General features: G+C 39.9%; 1 protein-coding gene across 19 annotated transcripts in view; it reads right to left on the bottom strand.

The window, feature by feature from the left end:
- The window catches only part of HYDIN (HYDIN axonemal central pair apparatus protein), a 443,907-nt gene that overhangs the window by 214,879 nt on the left and 209,669 nt on the right, over positions 1-19,359 (bottom strand). For all 19 annotated transcript variants that reach the window (XR_007514557.1, XR_007514558.1, XR_007514559.1 and 16 more), the window contains 4 exons: positions 9,769-10,007; positions 6,200-6,470; positions 4,433-4,576; positions 169-312 (listed from right to left, as the gene is read on the bottom strand). Coding sequence is in view for 15 of the 19 variants with exons in the window: in XM_049863606.1 (XP_049719563.1) it covers positions 169-312; positions 4,433-4,576; positions 6,200-6,470; positions 9,769-10,007 (798 nt within the window). In the remaining 4 variants the exon portion in view is untranslated. The remainder of the gene's footprint in view (positions 1-168; positions 313-4,432; positions 4,577-6,199; positions 6,471-9,768; positions 10,008-19,359) is intronic.

Here is a 19,359-nt window from a genome sequence, read left to right as displayed (position 1 = left end):
TGGAACTTGTTTATGACTCATTAAAAAATTCTATATTCTTTCCTGTTTGTGCCCTTGATTTCTCACATTCTTCCTGACTGAAACAAGGCAGTGTACTGCTATTATTCTCTTCCTTTATTACCCCAAATCCCCCAAGGAGCTTGTGATGACAGCCCCCTGTCAAGTTACCTTAGGAGTTATGGGCAGTGGGGATTTATCAGTCTCACATATAAAGAAGGGTCCAGTTGTAGAGAGCAACACATTTACAGGCAGGGTGGAAATATTCTTTATGGCCAAAGGCTGGTAATTAGGTTCCAGGAGAGTGTTAGGTTTCTGTGAAAAAGGGAAAAGAGGAACGAAACCAAGTTAGGGTAAACACAGCAAGCTGATAGAGACAAAAATTTCATATTCATTGTCAATAGCAGAATTAGCAATTTCATAAATACATACATATACACACATATATATATTTATTTATATATTTTGGCAGAGGGTTAGATAAATCATTTGGAATGTATGGTGGGCTATTGAGAAGTGCACCTACACAGGCCAGAAAACACAGATTAGATTTTATTGCCTGGTTGAAAAAAACCAACACAAGCCATGCCTCTACATAGAACTATTTCTCTAGAAGTTTCTATAATATCACAAAACAAAGTCTAATGAATTAGTGAAATGATCTTGTGGAAGAATCTAGGTATTATTATAATGAATAAAACATTTTCCCCTTATACAGTATTTTATTTCCATGCTTAAAATGCTCAAATTGCAAATATACTTATCTTTTTATGTTGACAAATGCTCATAACAGAAAATTTTCTGTAAAATTTTCCTGATAACACTGGGATAGTTGATCTAGAAGCATCTTTTCACCCTGTTGGCATAGTGGTTAAGAGCTATGGCTGTTTACCAAAAGGTCGGCAGTTCAAATCCACCAGGCGCTCCTTGGAAACCCTATGGGGCAGTTCTGCTCCATCCTATAGGGTCGCTATGAGTCAGAATCAACTTGACGCCAACAGGTTTTTTTTTTTTTTTTTTTTTTAATCCTGTTAGTCTTATCAGATTTAATTTTTCAACTGGAGAAAGCATTAGAAATGGATCTTGGGCCAGAAGTTTCTAGTTAGACTGGACTTTTTCATTCTGATATCGGGACCCGCATTATTTCCTATCTGCCCTAGAAAGTGGGGACTTTGATATCAGCAGGATATGACCAGAAGCCTCAATATCTGGCCTCCAAAGAGAACCTTCCTCCAAGCATTCCAGGTCTCAATGAGCTGGTGCTTCCAGCATCTCTAGCCTGTTTTTCCCAGGTTTGCTTTTTCTCTGTGTTCCTATTTCAGTTAGATCCACTTGACACTATTTTCTGATCTGACTCGGTCTTCATGTTCTTGTCCAACACAGTCTTCCTTCCACTGTGGCTCCTGGATCCCCTGGCTCTGGGTGAGTCTCTTGCCTCAGTTGTACTCTAGTAGCCCCATCTGGATTCCCAAAGTTGTTTCAGGGGTTTGATCTGGCACGTATCGTGAGGCGCCAGCCTTCATTCCCCTCCCTCTCACGTGGTAATATAGACACTGGACTCCCCTTGCATTTGCAGATTGCATGCCATAGTTTGAGAGATGAAGCAGCATTGTGTGCCTACAAAATAATAGACTGCATTGGGCTGGAGAAGGGTCACCCACGACCTTTCTGAAGGCTGCTGTGCAACTGCAGGTAACTTTTGAAGTGAAGAAGCCCTACCTGGTTGGTTTTGACACGAGGCCATTCAGAGGTTAGTAATAAGAAGGTGCTGATGCAGAGAGAACCCGTTCTTTTTTTAAAATGACCCGCCTCTGTCTGGGTTGTTTGTCTCCCCAAATATCAACTGACGAAATTTGTTGCTGGAGCTTCATGAAGCAAACTAGATGCTAGTTCTAACTGATCTTTTAATCTCACAGAGATGTGGTTCCATCTCCACGGCTTATGAATGGTATGACAGTTGTAAAGTAGATCAAATCTGGGGAAAGTTAGAAAAAAAATTCTTCCCTTCGGCAGGTTTGGTATCATTACATTCTAATGTACTAAAACTTAGATATACTGCCTTGAGCCGCAAACAAGGAGACAGAATAGATAATTGGGGGTTACACAATTAAATCTGGATAGTGAGACCTGACAGGTCCTGTGCACACACTGAGAAATGAAGCTGCATGTCTTCAGCGCCCCTGATATGGATTCAATATGAGCAGGAAATGAACAATGAAAAATACAGAGGTAGGAAACCCTATGGGGCGGTTCTACTCTGTCGTATAGGGTCACTGTGAGTTGGAATCAGCTAGACAGCATGTAACAACAACAAACAGGAGAAATTTCAAACCTCTGACATTTGGGAGGAAGGAAAGAAGGGTGAAAAGAAATAAGCAGGGGGTTGTGACTCAATTCATTTTTTAAAAGTCAACAGGAAGTAACTGCCATCTTCAAAACATTTTCATATTTCAATCTAGTGATAAAAGTAGACAGTAGGCATTTAAACAATAATATGATTTTCTTTAAGAACAAGGCATAAGGATTTAAAGAGAAAAAAAGGAGGATTACTTACACATTTTTATGAGTGTTTAGGGGTTAAAAAAAAACCTAATAAGAAACCTAGTGGCAATTTTAATATTTATTATAATGTCTTGCACATAACAGCTATTCGAAATATATTCACTGAATTTTCTCTGAACTATATAGAGAAAATACGACACCACCAAATTCAGAGAAGCTGTTGCCAATAAATACATTCCTGACTATTTAAAAAAAAGAGAAAGAGAAATGAAAGCTTAATGACTGTAGCAGGAACTCTTGTAGTACTTGCTTTGTACGTGTCTCATGGAGCTTGTCACAGCCAGTTTAGTATCCTGTAACTGAAACCCTCAATCCACCTCTTCCATGTCTACCTTCCCCACTAGTCTGTTAAGTGTGACACACGGTAAACCAAAAAAAACCAAATCCAGTGCCGTGGAGTCGATTCCAACTCATAGCGACCCTATAGGACAGAGTAGAACTGCCCCATAGAGTTTCCAAGGAGCACCTGGTGGATTCAAACTGGCGGCCCTTTGGTTAGCAGCCATAGCACTTAACCACTACGCCACCAGGTTTCCTGCCGCAGGGTAGGTTTTAATAAATATTCTACACAGTAGCCACTGTGACTGTTTTAATGAATAAATCTGACTGTGTCACTCCCCTCCCTGAAGCCCTGCAAGAGCAACCCAGAATAAAACCCAAAATCCAGAACGTCTCCCAGGCATGCCACACACATCTGCCCCTGCCCACCTCTCTAAACTGACTTCATGCAATTCTTGGCCCCACTCAATGTTCTCCATCCAAGGTGGCTTTCCAGTTGTTTATGCTTGTCAAGCTGTTTCCTAAACTAGGCTCTTCCTAATCCAGGCCTACAATTCTCTTCCCCTCCCTTGTTACCATACTAATTTCTATTTTTTCAAGTCTCAACTTGAGGCACTTCCTCAAGGAAGCTGTCCAAGACCACGTGTACAAACAAGGCCGTGTCCCCTAATACATGGTCTCACAGCACCTTATACTTTTTCAGAGCATTGATATGATTATAATTTAAATAATCAAAATTTAATAATTTCCTTACAATCTGTGATCTCAACTAGTCTCTTAGCTTTGATCATGTCTGTCTAACTCAATTTTCAGAACCAGCACAGTGCCCGACTCAACAGACTTTCCATACACATCTGTTTTGAATGGTGAATAATTCTACAATGGAAGCTTGCCCAGGAGTAGGCCAAGTCCTATTGTGATCTCTTCCCCACCCCTTCACTATCCCTGTTTCTTCTTCCCTGCCTCACCCATTTATTACTTGCCCTTAATGGCCATATTAAGGGATGGACCAAGAAAAGAGAGTGAATCACATAGTTTAAGTTGATTATTCTCAAGCTGTGTTAGGTGATCTATATAATAGCTTAACTTGCATTTCAGTTTCCTTAAGAATATCATGGGAATGATAATAGAACCTACTATAGGGTTGTTGCAAAGGACAACTGGGAAAATGTATGTAATGAACTTGCACAATGTCTAGCAGGTACTTATCAATAAATGGTAGTTATTCTCACTGATTATTATAATTATTGGTAATTTTACTCCAAACTTTTCCACACTTTGATGCTTATTTTACCTAGTTAGAGTTGAATGGTTGACTAAAATGCATTTGCAGTGCACTGGAGAACATCCCTCACTTTGGTCTTTTACGTTAGGAATAATGGAAGTAGAATTTCCATAGAAATTTACATTTCAAAGGATTGTAGATTTAGGTTCAGAATTTTTAGTTTAATGTGTACTGGCCTCTGAGCTTCAAAAATATTGGCTGGGTAATGGCTGTAATAGGCTTCCTGTTAATTTAGCTTATAAAATGAAAGTATGAACATGCTGACCCTCAGTCAGGAAACCCAACCCTCCCCAGCACTGCCCCGCTGACCTTCTCCAGTCGGTATATGAGCTGCTTGGTGGAGAGCTGGATAAGAGGTGCTATGAACTCACAGATGACATTCACGGTCATCACCAGGCTCTTCCTCTTTTGTGCCCCGATGATGGCATGGCACACCAGCTTCTCTTTGACTATCTGCAGATAAAATACACTAGCATATTTGGAACAATGATAACTCAGAAAACTTAATGACCACCTACGGAAGGCAAATTGATTCAAACTACCTGCCTAGGTACTCCTGGGAAAAAAACTCCTGTGAAGAGTATGTTTTTCCAAATAGCACACTTCAGGGATCCTTCTCTGCTGGTGGCACAGTGGTTAAGAGCTTGGCTGCTAACCGAAAGTTTGGCAGTTTGAATCCAATAGCCGCTCCTTGGAAACTCTACAGGGCAGTTCTGTAATGTCATATAGGGTCACTACGAGTTGGAATCGACTTGATGGCAACGGGTCTGGTTTTTGTTTTTTTTTTGGTCTCTGTCACACAAGTAAAGTCTGATTGGTTAAATATGTCCTTGGTGGATCCTGTGTTTATTTCTTACTGCCTCTGAGGACATAATCAATTTACATTCAGTTTGTCCAATATCTATGGAGCATTTACTATGCATCAGAAACTGTGTTAGGGGCAATGTATGCATAATAGTGATGAGCAAGGTGATAAAGTCCTTCAAGGGACTTACAGTTCAATGGTAGTTATGTGATTTTGCGACCTTATAGGACAAAGTAGAACTGCCCCACAGGGTTTACCTAACTGGGTGAAAATTTTTACTTCATACTTGTATATCTAAAAATTGTGCTATAGAAACCATTTCCTTTGGACCCAACGGGCCCAGATTTTTATAACGCAGAAGGAACCCAAAGGAAACTTATATCATGAATAACAGATTGTGCTGAAGACAGTGCTCCAGATTCTGATGTTCATGAATTCAAGTCTCTTCTCAGTTATGTAGAATGATTTGCAAGGACATTTAGGCAAGCTTTTCGTAAAGCTTAAACTAAATTTATTCTCCCAGAAGCTCAGATTTAATGTTTTTAAAAATATGGTTTACTCTTGGTAATCATGTTGTAACTGTGTTCTTCCAACAGGCTGTAAGTGTCTTAAGATCAGGGGCTGCATTCTACTCTTTTTTACATCCTTGGTGCCAAGCATAGAATTTGTCACATGGTACATACTCAATAAACGTTGTTTGAACCTCTGAATAACAAAGAGCGTATTATATGCTCCATAGTGGGAGATAGCCTCTTTTTTTGCATAGAGGACGTGTTTTACCGGAAAATGCTCTGTGGAAAAAAAATGCAAATGAAATAAAGTGGAATCTGTAACCCTAGAGGAACTAAGCAATAGACTAGATTTTCCATTGTCTTCTGGGAGACACATTTCTTATTGTTTCCTATTTCATGAGGAGAAAATTCAGTATCACCTCCTAAGCAGGAGCTTAACGAGCATTATTAGCTTTGGTTGAAATCTGGATGTTCGTCTACCAGAAACTTGCTGGCTGGTCACTGCTGACTCTGGGGATAAGAACCTGCTTTAACGAGTACTTTAAGGGGGGGTTCCTGGTAGCTATGGAAACAAACAGTAATCTGAGCAGAGCTGAACCTTGAAAGCAATAGGTGCTACCATGGTAACTCAGTGCTGTATGCAATCCTTGAGATACCACATCCTTTCCACAGATAAATGTCAAAGGACTCTCCTAAGAAATATCTATAGCAAAGATTTATTTAGGAGAAAAATAGCTTCTAAAAATGATGTCCCCTTACCCTGGGAGTAGCAGAATAGCCTTCAAGTATCACATCAATTGTCTGGCCTGGGTACAGCTCCATCCTGACAGGGTGGAGTTGAAACACGGGGCTCTGTGGATCCTTGAGCATCTGGGAACCCTTGGAGCCTTGGCCATCACCACAGCCCTTCCTAACCAGGCCTTTCTTGCTCAGCTTGTCTTGGGGACAAAAACTGTCATTCATCCAGAAGAGCTGTTGGACCCGACGTCCCTTGTTGGTCAACTTGAAGCGGTAATAATAGGTATCCAGGCTGGAAAAAAGGTGGCAGATGTTTAGAGGATTCAATTTGGTGATGTTCTATTCTGCTATACACCCTTGGGGATTATTCATTTGAGAGTATTTTAAAAGTAGGCAAGGAAATAAAACATTACTATTTAAAAAATGTAGGAAGACTAAATCATGACACTACTGGGAATTACTACAGTGACGAGACAAGGTAGCATTTACTCATAGAGTCAACAGACTCAGAGTCAGAGACCTAGGTTTGGTCCCAGAGTTGCCATCACCAGCTAAGGGCTATGGGAAAGTTGCCTCATCCATTCTCAGTCTTTCCCAGCAGGTGAAGCACATCACAGGACACACAGACAGAGTTCCTGTGAAAAACACTCTATGAAAAATGGTTCTGAAGAGTCAAAGGGAAACAAAATATCTACTGGAGAAGCAAATTTCAAGTTATGTTGACTAAATCTCTATTGACTGAGTGTAATGTCTTGTGTTGGGCTCAGTCTAGTTCAAGAGAAACAGCACATATCCTCTAAGTCTTACCAAAGGTCAAGGGGCTGTAATGGGCTAGGATGTCACCTGGATTGACTGCTTTTCTCAGACTAATGTGCTTTAAAGGTGTTACTGTTTCACTCATTTGTTCGCTCATTCATTCATCTATTGCAGAAATAATTATAAAGGACTTCCTAATTGCCTGGCCCTTTAGACCCTGAACAAGACAGACTCAGTCCCTATTTGCTCAGATCTTAGCTCTATCAGGGATTTTTAAGATCTTGGAGGAGATTCAAACATGTTTTCATTTGTTTTGGATATATATATATATATGTATACACACATATATATGTATGTATGTATATGTATACAAAAAAAAACAAAACAAAACATCGCCATCCAGCTGATTCTGACTCACAGCAACCCTACAGGGAAGAGTAGAACTGCCTCATAGGGTTTCCAAGGAGTAGCTGGTGGATTTAAACTGCTGGCCTTTTGGTTAGCAGCCAAATTCTTATATAGGTATATGCGTATATACATATATATATGTATGTATATGTGTGTATATATATATAACATATAATTTTTTTTTTTTACTGATAGAGGCTTACTTAATTTTTTTGAGGGAAAAAACTTATCTCAGGACTGTTTTTTTGTCTTTTAATCTTGTTAAGCTTTAATATTTCCATGCCATCTGTTCCACTTTAGGAAATGACATTATATTTAATAAGTGAGTTGAGCATCAACTACATAATCAGAAGGGGTTATTTGTCAGTTTTCAGGTGTAATCATTTCTGTCTCAATATGTGTCTACAAGTTATGCTCAGTTTGACTTCATGACTAAGAGTAGGTTTGGGGGATAATAATAAATAATATCTACTGTTTATAAACTAGGCAGGGACTCTGTCACTTATTCACATTACGTCTTTCAATCATCACAACAACCCAGTAATAATAAGTATACTTCTTCTCATTTTATAAATGAAGAAACTGAACCTCTGAAAAACTAAGACAGTTGCCCAAAAACACACAATCAAAAGGAGTAGTATACGGGTATTTCTTTAGACCGGGGATGGGCAAGCTTTTTCTAAAAAGTCCTAAGTAATAAATATTTCAGACCGCGTGGGACACATGGTCTCTGTCACAACTACTCAACTCTGTTATAGTGTGAAAGTAGCCATAGACATTATGTAAATGAACGGGCATGGCTGTGTTCTAACAAAACTTTATTTACAGAAATAGGTAGTGGGCTGACCCCTGCTTGTGGTGATTCTTCTGGAGACTTTTATGTCAAAAAGAATAATGATGGGGTTTAGGTAAAGGGAAATAGGCAGCTAAAAGTTACAGTTTGCTTCAGTATTCCTAAAAAACTGTTAGCTAACTCTGCAACTCCAGGCAAGTGTCAGGATATTCTCTGGGGCTATTTGACACTACTTGTAGATTAAGGAGAAGGGTAACTAAGTCTGGTTTGCATTATATTGTTTCATATATTTATATCTGAGTGCACTTAACAAAGAAAATTTGAAATCAGAAGTACTAGTATGCAATGACAAAATGCCCTAATTTATAGCCAATAGATAGGGAGAGAGGAGGATTTTTAATCTAGTTGACATAAACACTGCAAATACTTCTCTGAAAACATATACAATTCAACTATCTGATTTGCCCATTACTTAATTATCTATTGGTTTACGGTTTTTAAAATCAAGTTCCATGTTTTATATATGGTACAGAGGAAAGGTGGCATCGGTGGGATGTGTGCAGGCTTCTTAACCGATCATCGGTCACATCTTTCCAAGCACAGTGCTGCCAACTTGGTTTAAGGGTCTGTTAGACCAGAATGCAGGAGCATCCTTTTGAGATCTGTTTGCAGTTTTGCATCGGATAGGTACAATTCACCTGGTCCCTGTGTGTCAATGCTCATACCCTCCTGAGCAACGGAACCACAAGTCCCCACACACCTCCCCCACCCTTAGCATTCAAACCTGATACATTTTTAGAGCCATATTTAGATTGTTCTGCTCAGCGGTGTCTATACTGTACTACCTTTTATTTAAATATTTAGACTTTGTAGCTTTTCCTGATGCTTAGCTGAAGCCAACTGTAATAATCTCATTTTTGTGGTGCTATGGTGGGGAGGCAAGCAGAGGACTTAATACCAAAAAAGTTACTGGCTTTACAATACCTGATAAGATACATTTGCAATACGTTTTTGCCTTCCAAATTATACATTAAGGAGACCTGGTGGTACAGTGGTTAAGCACTCGGCTACTAACCAAAAGGTTGGTGGCTTGAACCCACCAGCTACTCCATAGGAGAAAGGTGGAAATCTGCTTCCCAAAGGATTTGCAGCCTTGCAGCCTCTATGGGGCAGTTCTACTCTGTCCCACAGGGTCACTATGAGTTGGAACTGCCTCAGTGGCAATAGGTTCAGGTGTATTTTACTTAGGTTACCACTAAGATATATTTGTATTTTCTATGTTCATGGAGAGGGGATTCCAGTATATTAGAATCAAAGAGGACAAATTATGGTTGAGATTCTAAATTTGTCCCAGAGAAGTACTATAAGTTTGAGAGAAGAATACATGTCCTTCGAGCCATCTCCTTCTCTAGTGAAGAGGGACTCAGCTTGGAGAATGTACCCAAACTATGCCTGCGAAATGTCTTTGTGTGGCTGATGGGCAAAGTAGGGGGAAAAGTGAGAATGGAAAATGGGAGGGGCTCTCTCTGGTGGCAGTTCCGCTTCCTTAAAAATAATTGTCTAAAGTGGAGGTGAGGGTCACTTATGCAACATATATGATATCTGTAAATACTGGCCCATGACATTTCCCTACCTAAAATATGCTCCCAAATTGAGTTCTGGAGCAAAGGGCTTATCTGAAACAATGGTGGAACCAATTCCTGAAGCCTGGACAGGAATCCGATAGGTGTCGCTATTTTCAATGTCCAAAATGATCGTGTCTTTGAATGTCAGTATGTCATTCAGGTTGGCAGTCACTGCCAACCGAACATCAGATTCCGGCGGGACCACGCCTTCATTGGGTTCAACCGTCCAAAGGGACTTTTTGTGTGCCTGCAACACAAGATTACAAGTCAACGGTGAAGATATTCTTGGCTTTTCATTCTGGACATGTCAAAGTCCTCTATACTTCAAATGGCTGGCATGGAAGAATTCAACATCAGAGACAAACATTATTTTTTTCATATCAAAGCAGCTGGGAGTTTGTTGGCTTTTCTGTTTTTCAGGAAGCAATCTGCTGAACAGCAAACCTATGATTCTACTTTTGAAGGCTCTGTGAAGATTCTTTACATCTCTTCCCCAAGATGACAGCCCAGTTATATAACAAGTTTACACTAATTATTTGCTGTAATCTCTAAATTCTGAGATACCAACAGAAGGTACAACATTCTTTCTGTAATTTGGAACTTTTAAAGTAAACATTTTTCAAACTCAAAGTTTCTATGATGTTACAGTAATTACAAGCAGCATCCATTAATAAACACAATATAAGAAGTCACCCTGGTTTCTATCATTTCATAATAATCAATAGAATTTCATTATTCGCAACAAAAAGAAATGAAATATAGGTACACATTACAATATGGATGAACCTTGAAAACATGCTAAGTGAAAGAAGACAGACACAAAAAGCCACATATTGTATGATTCTTTTCACATGAAATGTCCAGAATAGACAAATTCATAGAGACAAAAATAGATTAGCGGTTGCCAGGAGATGAGGATGAGGGGAATAGGACTGACTATTAACAGAGTTCCTTTCCGGGGGGATGGAAAATGTTCTGGAATTAGATAGTGGTGATAGTCGCAAAACCATGTGTATATACCAAAAACTACTCACTGAATTGTACAGTATTAAAGGGGTGACTTTTATGATATATGAATTACATCTCAATAAAGCCATTAAAAAGAGTAACTCTTAAATGTGAGCTCACTGCCCAGTCAACTTAATCTGTCTACTTGTTCATCATCTCATATTGTCTGTATAACCCTTAAATGTATTTTGGTATAATTTTCTTCTTAGTAAATTATATCTGTTTACTCTTCCATAATAAATCAATTTATAAATGAAAAAATTTCATTTGCTAAAATTTTGAGATTATTTTGGAATATATGATAGGACTGAATTACAGAGTTGGAAACTTTTTTTTTTTTTTTTTTTTTTAATCTGTTACCTTTAGCTACTTAGATCCTCGTAGCTCACTCCCTCCTTCAGGAAGAGATGTGGAAATTAATTAGAAACTTTGAGAATAATTGGGAGAAAAAGCCAAACTCTCCAGTTTATTGGAAAAGAGTTTGGTTATTCCCTTGTGAATCTTCCTTGGTTCCTCATACTCATCTGACTATGGAGGCCCTCCAAAATAATGTACAGAGAAAAACAAGTGTAAACTACACCGTTTGAGATGGTACTTAGAGGACATTCCAATCCAAAATTATCCTTCTTCCATTTAATTTCTAAGGTGTAGTTCTAGCAAAAGGAAAAAGGAGGAAACATAAAAACACCTATAGCTCTATGGGGGCCGAGGTACAACGTAAGGCTACAAATTAGAAACTTCCTTACGTCCAGTTTGGGATAGAGTTGCACTGCTGGTATTTGTAAATGAAATGTAACACTGCAGTTTACAGGCATGAGTTTGAGATTTCAGCCAGGCAGAATCTCACATGGTGGCAGTGCCGTGGAATGTCCTCCAAATCTGGGTCTGGCCCCACTGCAAGTCCAGAAATTGGATTTGGTCAGTGGTTCCTGATGGTCACTCTCTTAGGAATGAGCTCACAGGTACATAAATAAGGAGAATCTAAGATTTGAGCCAGAATGCCAATTTCTTAATTTAGAAATGAGGATAAATTCTGTTAGACCAGAGTGTTAGTTTCCCATGTTGAAAGTCTACATGGAAAATAATAAATAAATTGCATTTTTAAATTTGACTAAATAAATGAAGCAAAGAAGAACAATTCTCAAGACTACAAATTGTATATAATGAGAATGTATATGAATATTGAGGAAATTTTAATTTTGGCATTAATGGAAATTATAGATTTAACTTTAAGTCAAGAGTCCTATTATTACTCATGATATTTTAATTTGAGACATTTCTAGAGACACAGAAATAGAAGAAGGCCATTAAACATTAAATATCACACTAGATAAACCAGGGCCCAGATGGGGACATATGCGTAATAACTGTCTCTATTCGAAGGACAGTTTTGGAAAAAAATGCTGAATCTTGTCCTACTTGCTGAATCTTGTCAATGTTTTTTCTAAGCTTTCTCTGTAATTGTTCTATTCATAGTAACCTGGCCCTATCAGGGTACTAAAATATTAAGAAAACAGTAAGTAAAGTCTGTCTTTCCAGAATATTAACCTGCATTTGTTTATAATTTTATATTAAAATATTAGTGACAAAGAGATAATAACAATATTCATAAATTTAATTTTCAGAATTGTAGATCTATTATTATTGGCAGAAGAAACTACCAGGAGAGTAAATCATATATCCTGTCGATAAAGAAATAACTTCTAAAGCATCTTCATAATTTATCCAAATTTTTTTTACAATACCAAAGTAAAAAACACTAAAATACATTAATCGTAGAAAATGATACAAAACAAGTTCTACAAGAGGTATAAATGCATTTCAATTTATATCTTTATTTTGAAATGGATCAATATAGCTTCATTTCATCTAAAGTTTTTATTATTGTAGACCAGAGTCTTTGGCTTATATAATTTTCAGTCTGACCTATATAGTCAAAGCAATATATACATGGAAATAGATTTCTCATACTTGAGTACCTTAGAACTACTTATCTTTCTTACTTTTAGTTTTTAGATTCTACGCTACTACTTTAGGTAAGGTAATGCTAGCTGCTGTAACAGAAAGACCTCTGAAGCTCAGTGGCTTAATCCAATAGAAGCTTATTTCTTGCTACATGAATTCCAACTGATGGCAGTATTTGGGATGAGCTTCTGTTCCATTTAGTCAGTCAGAGACCCTGGCTAAATAGATTATGCCATATTTAACCTGTAGCTTTTAGGTTTTTCTGGATATTGACACCCAGCTGTCAAAGAAGTGAGTAAGGACAATGGAGGGTCACATGGGAGGATTTTATGCACTGCCTTAGGCTGGGTTCTCTAGAAAAACAAAACCAGTGCAGTGTATAAATATGTATATAGAGAAATTTGTTTCAAGGAAATGGCTCATGTGGTTGTAGAGGTTGAAAAGTCCCAAGTCTGTGGTAAGTCTCCTGACTCATACAGCTGAAGGGATGGCAAACCCAAGATTGGCAGGTCAAACAGCAAGCCTCTGGCTCACAGGCTGTGGAGGCCAATGAATCCCAAAGTCAGCAGGTAAGACGGCAGGTAAGCTGCTAGCTCAAGTCCCAAGAACCAGAGTTCAGATGCACAAGAGCCAGCTGCAGGATCCAGAGAAAGCAAAAGTCAGTGAGACCTGCCAGAAAGTTCACCAACACTGGATGCAGGCCACACCCCCAAGGAAAACCCCTCTCAATTGATTGGCTACTCACAACAGATCTCATCATGGAGGTGATCACACTATATCAGGTCTTATCATGGAGGCGATTACAGCACTACATAGCGGTCAAACTACATCATAACTACCAAATCACTGAGAATCACGGCCCAGCCAAGCTGACACAACCTTAACCATCACATGCTCCAATCCTGGAAGTGGTATATATCACTTCTGGCCACTTCCATTTGCCAGCACTCAGTCATGTGGCCAACTCAAGAGAAAGCTGGGATATGGAGTCTAGCTCTGTGTCCAAGAGCAAAGGCAGATGGATTTGGTGAACTGCTAGCTATTCTCTGCCATAGTTCCTTTGTTGTTTCAGTCCACTTTGCCACATCCTCAGGTCTTTCTCCAACCTCCCAGATGTCAGATTTGGAGAGGTGAAGAGTCCACTCCACCAGAACAGACATGGGAGTGTAACTCAGAATTTTAAAGCCCATGAGTTGTGGGCCCAGAGTTCATTTCCATCCGCTGTTAAGACGAAGGAGAGGCAGCCAGGAAAGAAAATTAGAATGTTCTAGGCAAGAAGAAATTGTGGTTGGTCCTTCTACCCAAAATTGTGGCCTCAAAGTACTCTACATAGTTTTCACTCAATTATGAGACTAGACTTGCAATTAAAACAAGTCTGTGCCATTTTCACCCTTCTTTAATCAAAGCCAAATGCCTTCCAGAAGATGGTACTGTCAATGTCATCTTTCCTAGTTTAACAATTTATTTTCTTCTAGTCAGTAGCACAGGTCAAGCCTCTGCTCCACAAAGAAGAGTGGGTGCCACTGTAGTGTTATTTCAAGTCAGGGAACATTAGTTCTTGATTGATGTGTACCATTCCTTTTCTGATTTCTGCTGATACAAGTTGGCTGCTCTGGAAAGAAGACCTGAGAGCTGCTTTCCAGAGTTGAATTGGTGAGTTTGTTTTTTTTTTTTCTTTTTAACAAAGCTTATTAAACAATGCTTGGCACAAAACCAGGCAGCACAGAACCCAACAATATGGCACATTAAGATGCCAGGTGCTAAGGTGCTGGGTTATCCTTACCAAACACCAGGCTCTAAACTTCATTAATGCCCTTGTGTCTCTTTGGTCTTTGACTTTTGTGGGGCCTTTTGCTTTTAGGGAGGACTTGGCCTATATGACATTTTTGTTATTAAACAGCAGACTTGGCTAAAGATGGAATGTATGGATGATAATCATCATAGCTATGGAAGGCATTTTGTAAACTTTTCAAAACCACAATACAGCAAGATAACAACTGATGGAATTATGCTTGCAAGGAGGGATCTGAAGGAAAACAGATGTGGGCTTGAGTCCCAGCTCTGCCAATTTCCAGCTGTGGGATGTTGGGCATGTCACTTAACCGTGCCCAGGCTTAGTTTTCTCATCTTTAGTTCAGAATATTGGTTGTGCCTTTCACATGGAGTTGTGATGATGGTTATATGAGGGAATGCATGTAAAACACTCAGCACGGTGTCTGGCACATAGTAAGTCCTCATAAATGAAAGGTATTGTCATCATTGTACACACATTTGGAATGCCCCACATGACACATAATTAGGAACTCAATAGTATTTGCTGAAAAAAAAAAAAAGATTTCAAAACTGAGAAAACAAAGAAGTATGCTAAGAAAGGCATTTAACACACTTTTTTTTTTTTTATTCTTGCCAGAAGGAGCCCTGGTGGTGCAGTGGTTAAGAGCTCAGCTGCTAACCAAAAGGCTGGCAGTTTGAATTCACCAGCCACTCCTATGGGGCAGGTCCACTCTGTCCTATAGGGTCACTATGAGTAGGAATTGACTCGACAGCAAGTTTTTTTTTTTTTTTTGTATTCTTACCAGAAGAGAAGAAGCCTGTGAGGGTTTGTAGTAGGCAGAATTCTAAGATGGCCCCAAGACCCCTATCCCCTGTTGTACAAACATATTCTCCTAGCTACTCCAGCACTGCTGCTGTGAAGAGTTTTACAAATGTAGTTAAGGTCCCAAATCAGCTGACTTTAACATAAGGAGGTTATTCTTGGGGGGCCTGACTTAACCAGGTGATCCCTTAGAAGGGACTGGGCTTTTTCTAATGAAAAGATTCAAAGCATGAAAAGGCCTACAAAGAGAGCCACATGACAAGGAACTGCAGGTCCTCTACAGCAGTTGAGAGCAGTCCCTGATGACAGCTAGCAAGGGAATTGGGGACCTCAGTGGTTCAACTGCAAAGAAATGAATTCTAGTAGCAACTTGAGGGGGCCTGGAAGTGGGTCTTTCCCTAGTCAAGGCTTCTTAAAGAATGCAGCCCAACCAACACCTTGATTTCAGCCTTCTGAGATCCTGAGCAGAGCAGCCAGTCCAACCACGCCTGGACCCCTGATCCACGGAAACTGTGAGATAATAACTTTGTGTTGTTTTAACCCACTAAGTTTGTGGTAATTTGTTCCACAGCAATTGGAAACTAATACAGGGTTCCATTCATTTGTTTCAAAGATGATAAAAATGAGCCTTCCTTAGCCTTCCACCAAAACTTAAGCAACATACCATGTGGACCACATCCTCCACCAGCTTGAGCCTAGAAGGACTAGATGGTGCCTGGTTACCACCACCTACTGCTCTGACAGGGATCACAATAGAGGGTCTGGGACAGAGCAGGAGGAAAATGTAGAACAAAATTCAATTAACAAAAAACACCAGACTTACTGGCCTGACAGAGACTGGAGGAACCCCTAAGGCTATAAAAAAAAAAAAGCCCCCAACTATTAGACAAGCCTATAAAACACATGTAAGGGAAGTGCTTCTTAGATCAGTCAAGTATATGAGACCAAATGGGCAACACCTGCCCAAAAGCAAAGACGAGACAGCAGGCAGGGACAGGAAAATTGGACAAATGTAAATGGGAAGCCTGGGTGGAAAGGGGGAGAGACCAATCTCACGAAACAATTTGTATATAAATTTTTGAATGAGAAATTAATTTGCTCTGTAAGCTTTCACCTAAATCACAATAAAAAAATTAAAACAAACAAAACAAAAAAACCTTAAGCGATACCTACTCTGTTTTTTCTGTGAATTGAGGTAAGAGCCAGAGTCATTTCAGCAGCTTATAAAGAACATGTACAGGAGGTGTGTGCATGCATGCATGTGCACATGACTAGGGAAAGATGGAAAAACCTGTGATCTTTTGCAAATCAGAATTCCACGTCCACTGGTGATTAGTGGTAAGCCCTCCTCCCTGAGGTTTCACATATGTAAAGATAACATTTGCTTTTTATTTGGCGATAGGACATCAGCACACTTCTTATGCAGCACTCACTCCCAAGGTAAATCAGCTAAAGCTTTTATAAATTTCCTCATTGTGTATTTAATATCTGCCACGAAAGACAGAAGTAAACGCTATCGTTTGCTCTTGTCATTTCAACAATGACTGACAGTGTGACTATGCTCAGACAGACCTGCTATTCTGTATGTACTAATGACTAAGAAGCCTGGAGAAAATAGCACTGTGCACTTTTCAAAATAATTCATTTGCCAATTGAAATCTGCAAGAATTTCCTTCCACAGAATGAGAGGAAGCAAACAACAACAAGAACCAATCTTCAGAGTGAGGTATTTCTTTGGATTTATACTATTATCTCGGCAGATAATCAATTCTTTGGGGAACAAGGACAACGAACAATCACTACATCATATGGCTCTCTTCTCTGGAGTCACTTTGCTGTTTCAAATAATTAACTGAAAATTAGGAGGTGAAGTGCAGAAGAAAAGAATCAGTGCTTGAGTTGTACAGGGGAGGCAGCTTAGCATCATGATTAAAAGCATGGGCTTTAGAGTCAAATGACCTGGGGGTCAAATATGGGCTCTGCTATTTGTTGCTAGGCAACCTTTGCCTAATTTTAAAACCCGGGTTTTGGTTTCCTCACCTGTTAAATGTGCTACTTGAAGATTAAATAAAATAGGTGCCAAGCATCTAGCACTGTGTCTATCACAAAGTAAATAATAAATAGTGGATGTGGAGGCGGAGCCAAGATGGAGGAATAGACAAACGCTTCCGGTGAGCCCTCTTTACCACAAAGACCTGAAAAAACAAGTGAAACGAGTATATTTGTGACAAACTGGGAGCCCTGAGCTTCAAAGGCAATCTTAGAAAATGAACTGAGGGGTAGGGGGAGGAACACACCCGTTCAGAAGTGGAGAGGAGTTACTGAACCTGAATGGGGGGAGCCCTCAGGCACCAGTCCTGGAGCCACGTTGGCAGGCTGGTACTAGCGTTTAGCTGCAGTTTCCTCAGGGAGAAGCAGCCAGCCACACAGCCTACTCACACTTCCGGAACCTGAGAAGAACGGCGCCCTCGGCAAAAGCTAAGTACTTGTGTGTATTTTACCACTGCCCCCCCACCACCAAGCCGGCTTCAGCGGCTGAATTCCCTGGGCCTGAGATAGGCCCTGTTGAGCACCTAGAGCCATGCTCCCAGGCGTGCGGAAGGAAAAAAATTGAAATTGGGGGAAAAGATAATTTGCTAGCTCCACTAAATGGGGGAGCTCAGGACAGAAGCTGCTCCTGTCCAGGCATAAACCGTCCGTGGACTCTGAGCACCTTTCACTTCTACATGGACCTGTGTGGGCCTATTTCGGGAGAATAGGCCCTTGTTGGCACATTCCAACCATTTCAGCTGTGTGGTGGTGAGGGGGGTGTTTGATGTTTGACATTGCTTTGCCTATTAAACAAGGTCCTCACCTACCCACATCAGGGACCTAAGGACTGGTAGCTCCACTCAGGACACCCAGCCACCTGCGACAGGGGTCCAAAGATAACTGGTACCTCCCAGTCCTTACAACCAAAAAATTTGGATGCCCATGGTCTGTCTGCAGAGCCCACCCACCTGCATGCATTAGGGAACAGGGACACACTTTCCTCAGAGACACTCAGGGGTCGGTTCTCAGCCCCCTGCCTTGTTCAGAGCATGACCCCCTGCTGCAATCAGACACTGGTATATATGCCAATCACCCCTGCTGCTCTCAGACCACAGGACAGAGCCTGTACCACACACTTGATGATCAGCTACCTGGAAACCAGAGCTGAATTCATAAAAGAAAACTGAATAGACTCCTATACTGATATACCTGATAACAGCTCTAGCCAGCTGGGGACAGGATGTCAGAGCTCCAAAGGTAAAAATAATCCATCTAGCTCACTCAACCAAATCATAGGTGTATACCAAACAAAACAAAGCAAGCAGCTACGACACAGTAAGCAAGCATAAACTAATACAATAACTTATAGATGGCTCAGAGACAACAGTCAATATCAAGTCACGTAAAGAAACAGACCAGGATCACCTCAACAGGCCCTCAGAACAATGAATACAGGGATCTTCTAGATGAAGGTGCAGTCCTGGAATTACCAGACGCAGAATACAAAAGCTTAACATACACGACCCTTCAAGACACCAGGAAGGAAATGAGGCAATATGCAGAACAAGCCAAGGAACACACAGATAAAGCAACTGAAGAAATTAGAAAGATTATTCAGGAACGTAATGAAAAGTTTAATAAGCTGGAAAAATCCATAGACGGACAGCAATCAGGATTCAGAAGATTAACAATAAAATTACAGAATTAGACAATTCAATAGAAAGAGGAGTAGAATCGAACAAGTGCAAGACAGAATTGGTGACCTTGAAGATAAAGCACTTGGAACCAATATATTTGAAGAAAAATCAGATAAAAGAATTTAAAAAAATGAAGAAAACTTAAGAATCATGTGGGACTCTATCAAGAGAAATAACCTATGAGTGACTGGAGTTATCAGAACAGGGAGGGATAACAGAAAATACAGAGATAATTTTTGAAGATTTGTTGGCAGAAAGCTTTCCTGATATCGTGAAAGATGAGAAGATATCTATCCAAGATG

This window comes from Elephas maximus, chromosome 21 (genome assembly GCF_024166365.1).
Source record: "Elephas maximus indicus isolate mEleMax1 chromosome 21, mEleMax1 primary haplotype, whole genome shotgun sequence".
NCBI classification, from domain to species: domain Eukaryota; kingdom Metazoa; phylum Chordata; class Mammalia; order Proboscidea; family Elephantidae; genus Elephas; species Elephas maximus.
The sequence above is the reverse complement of the archived record's forward strand: the minus strand, read 5'-3'. Positions and strand labels throughout refer to the sequence as shown.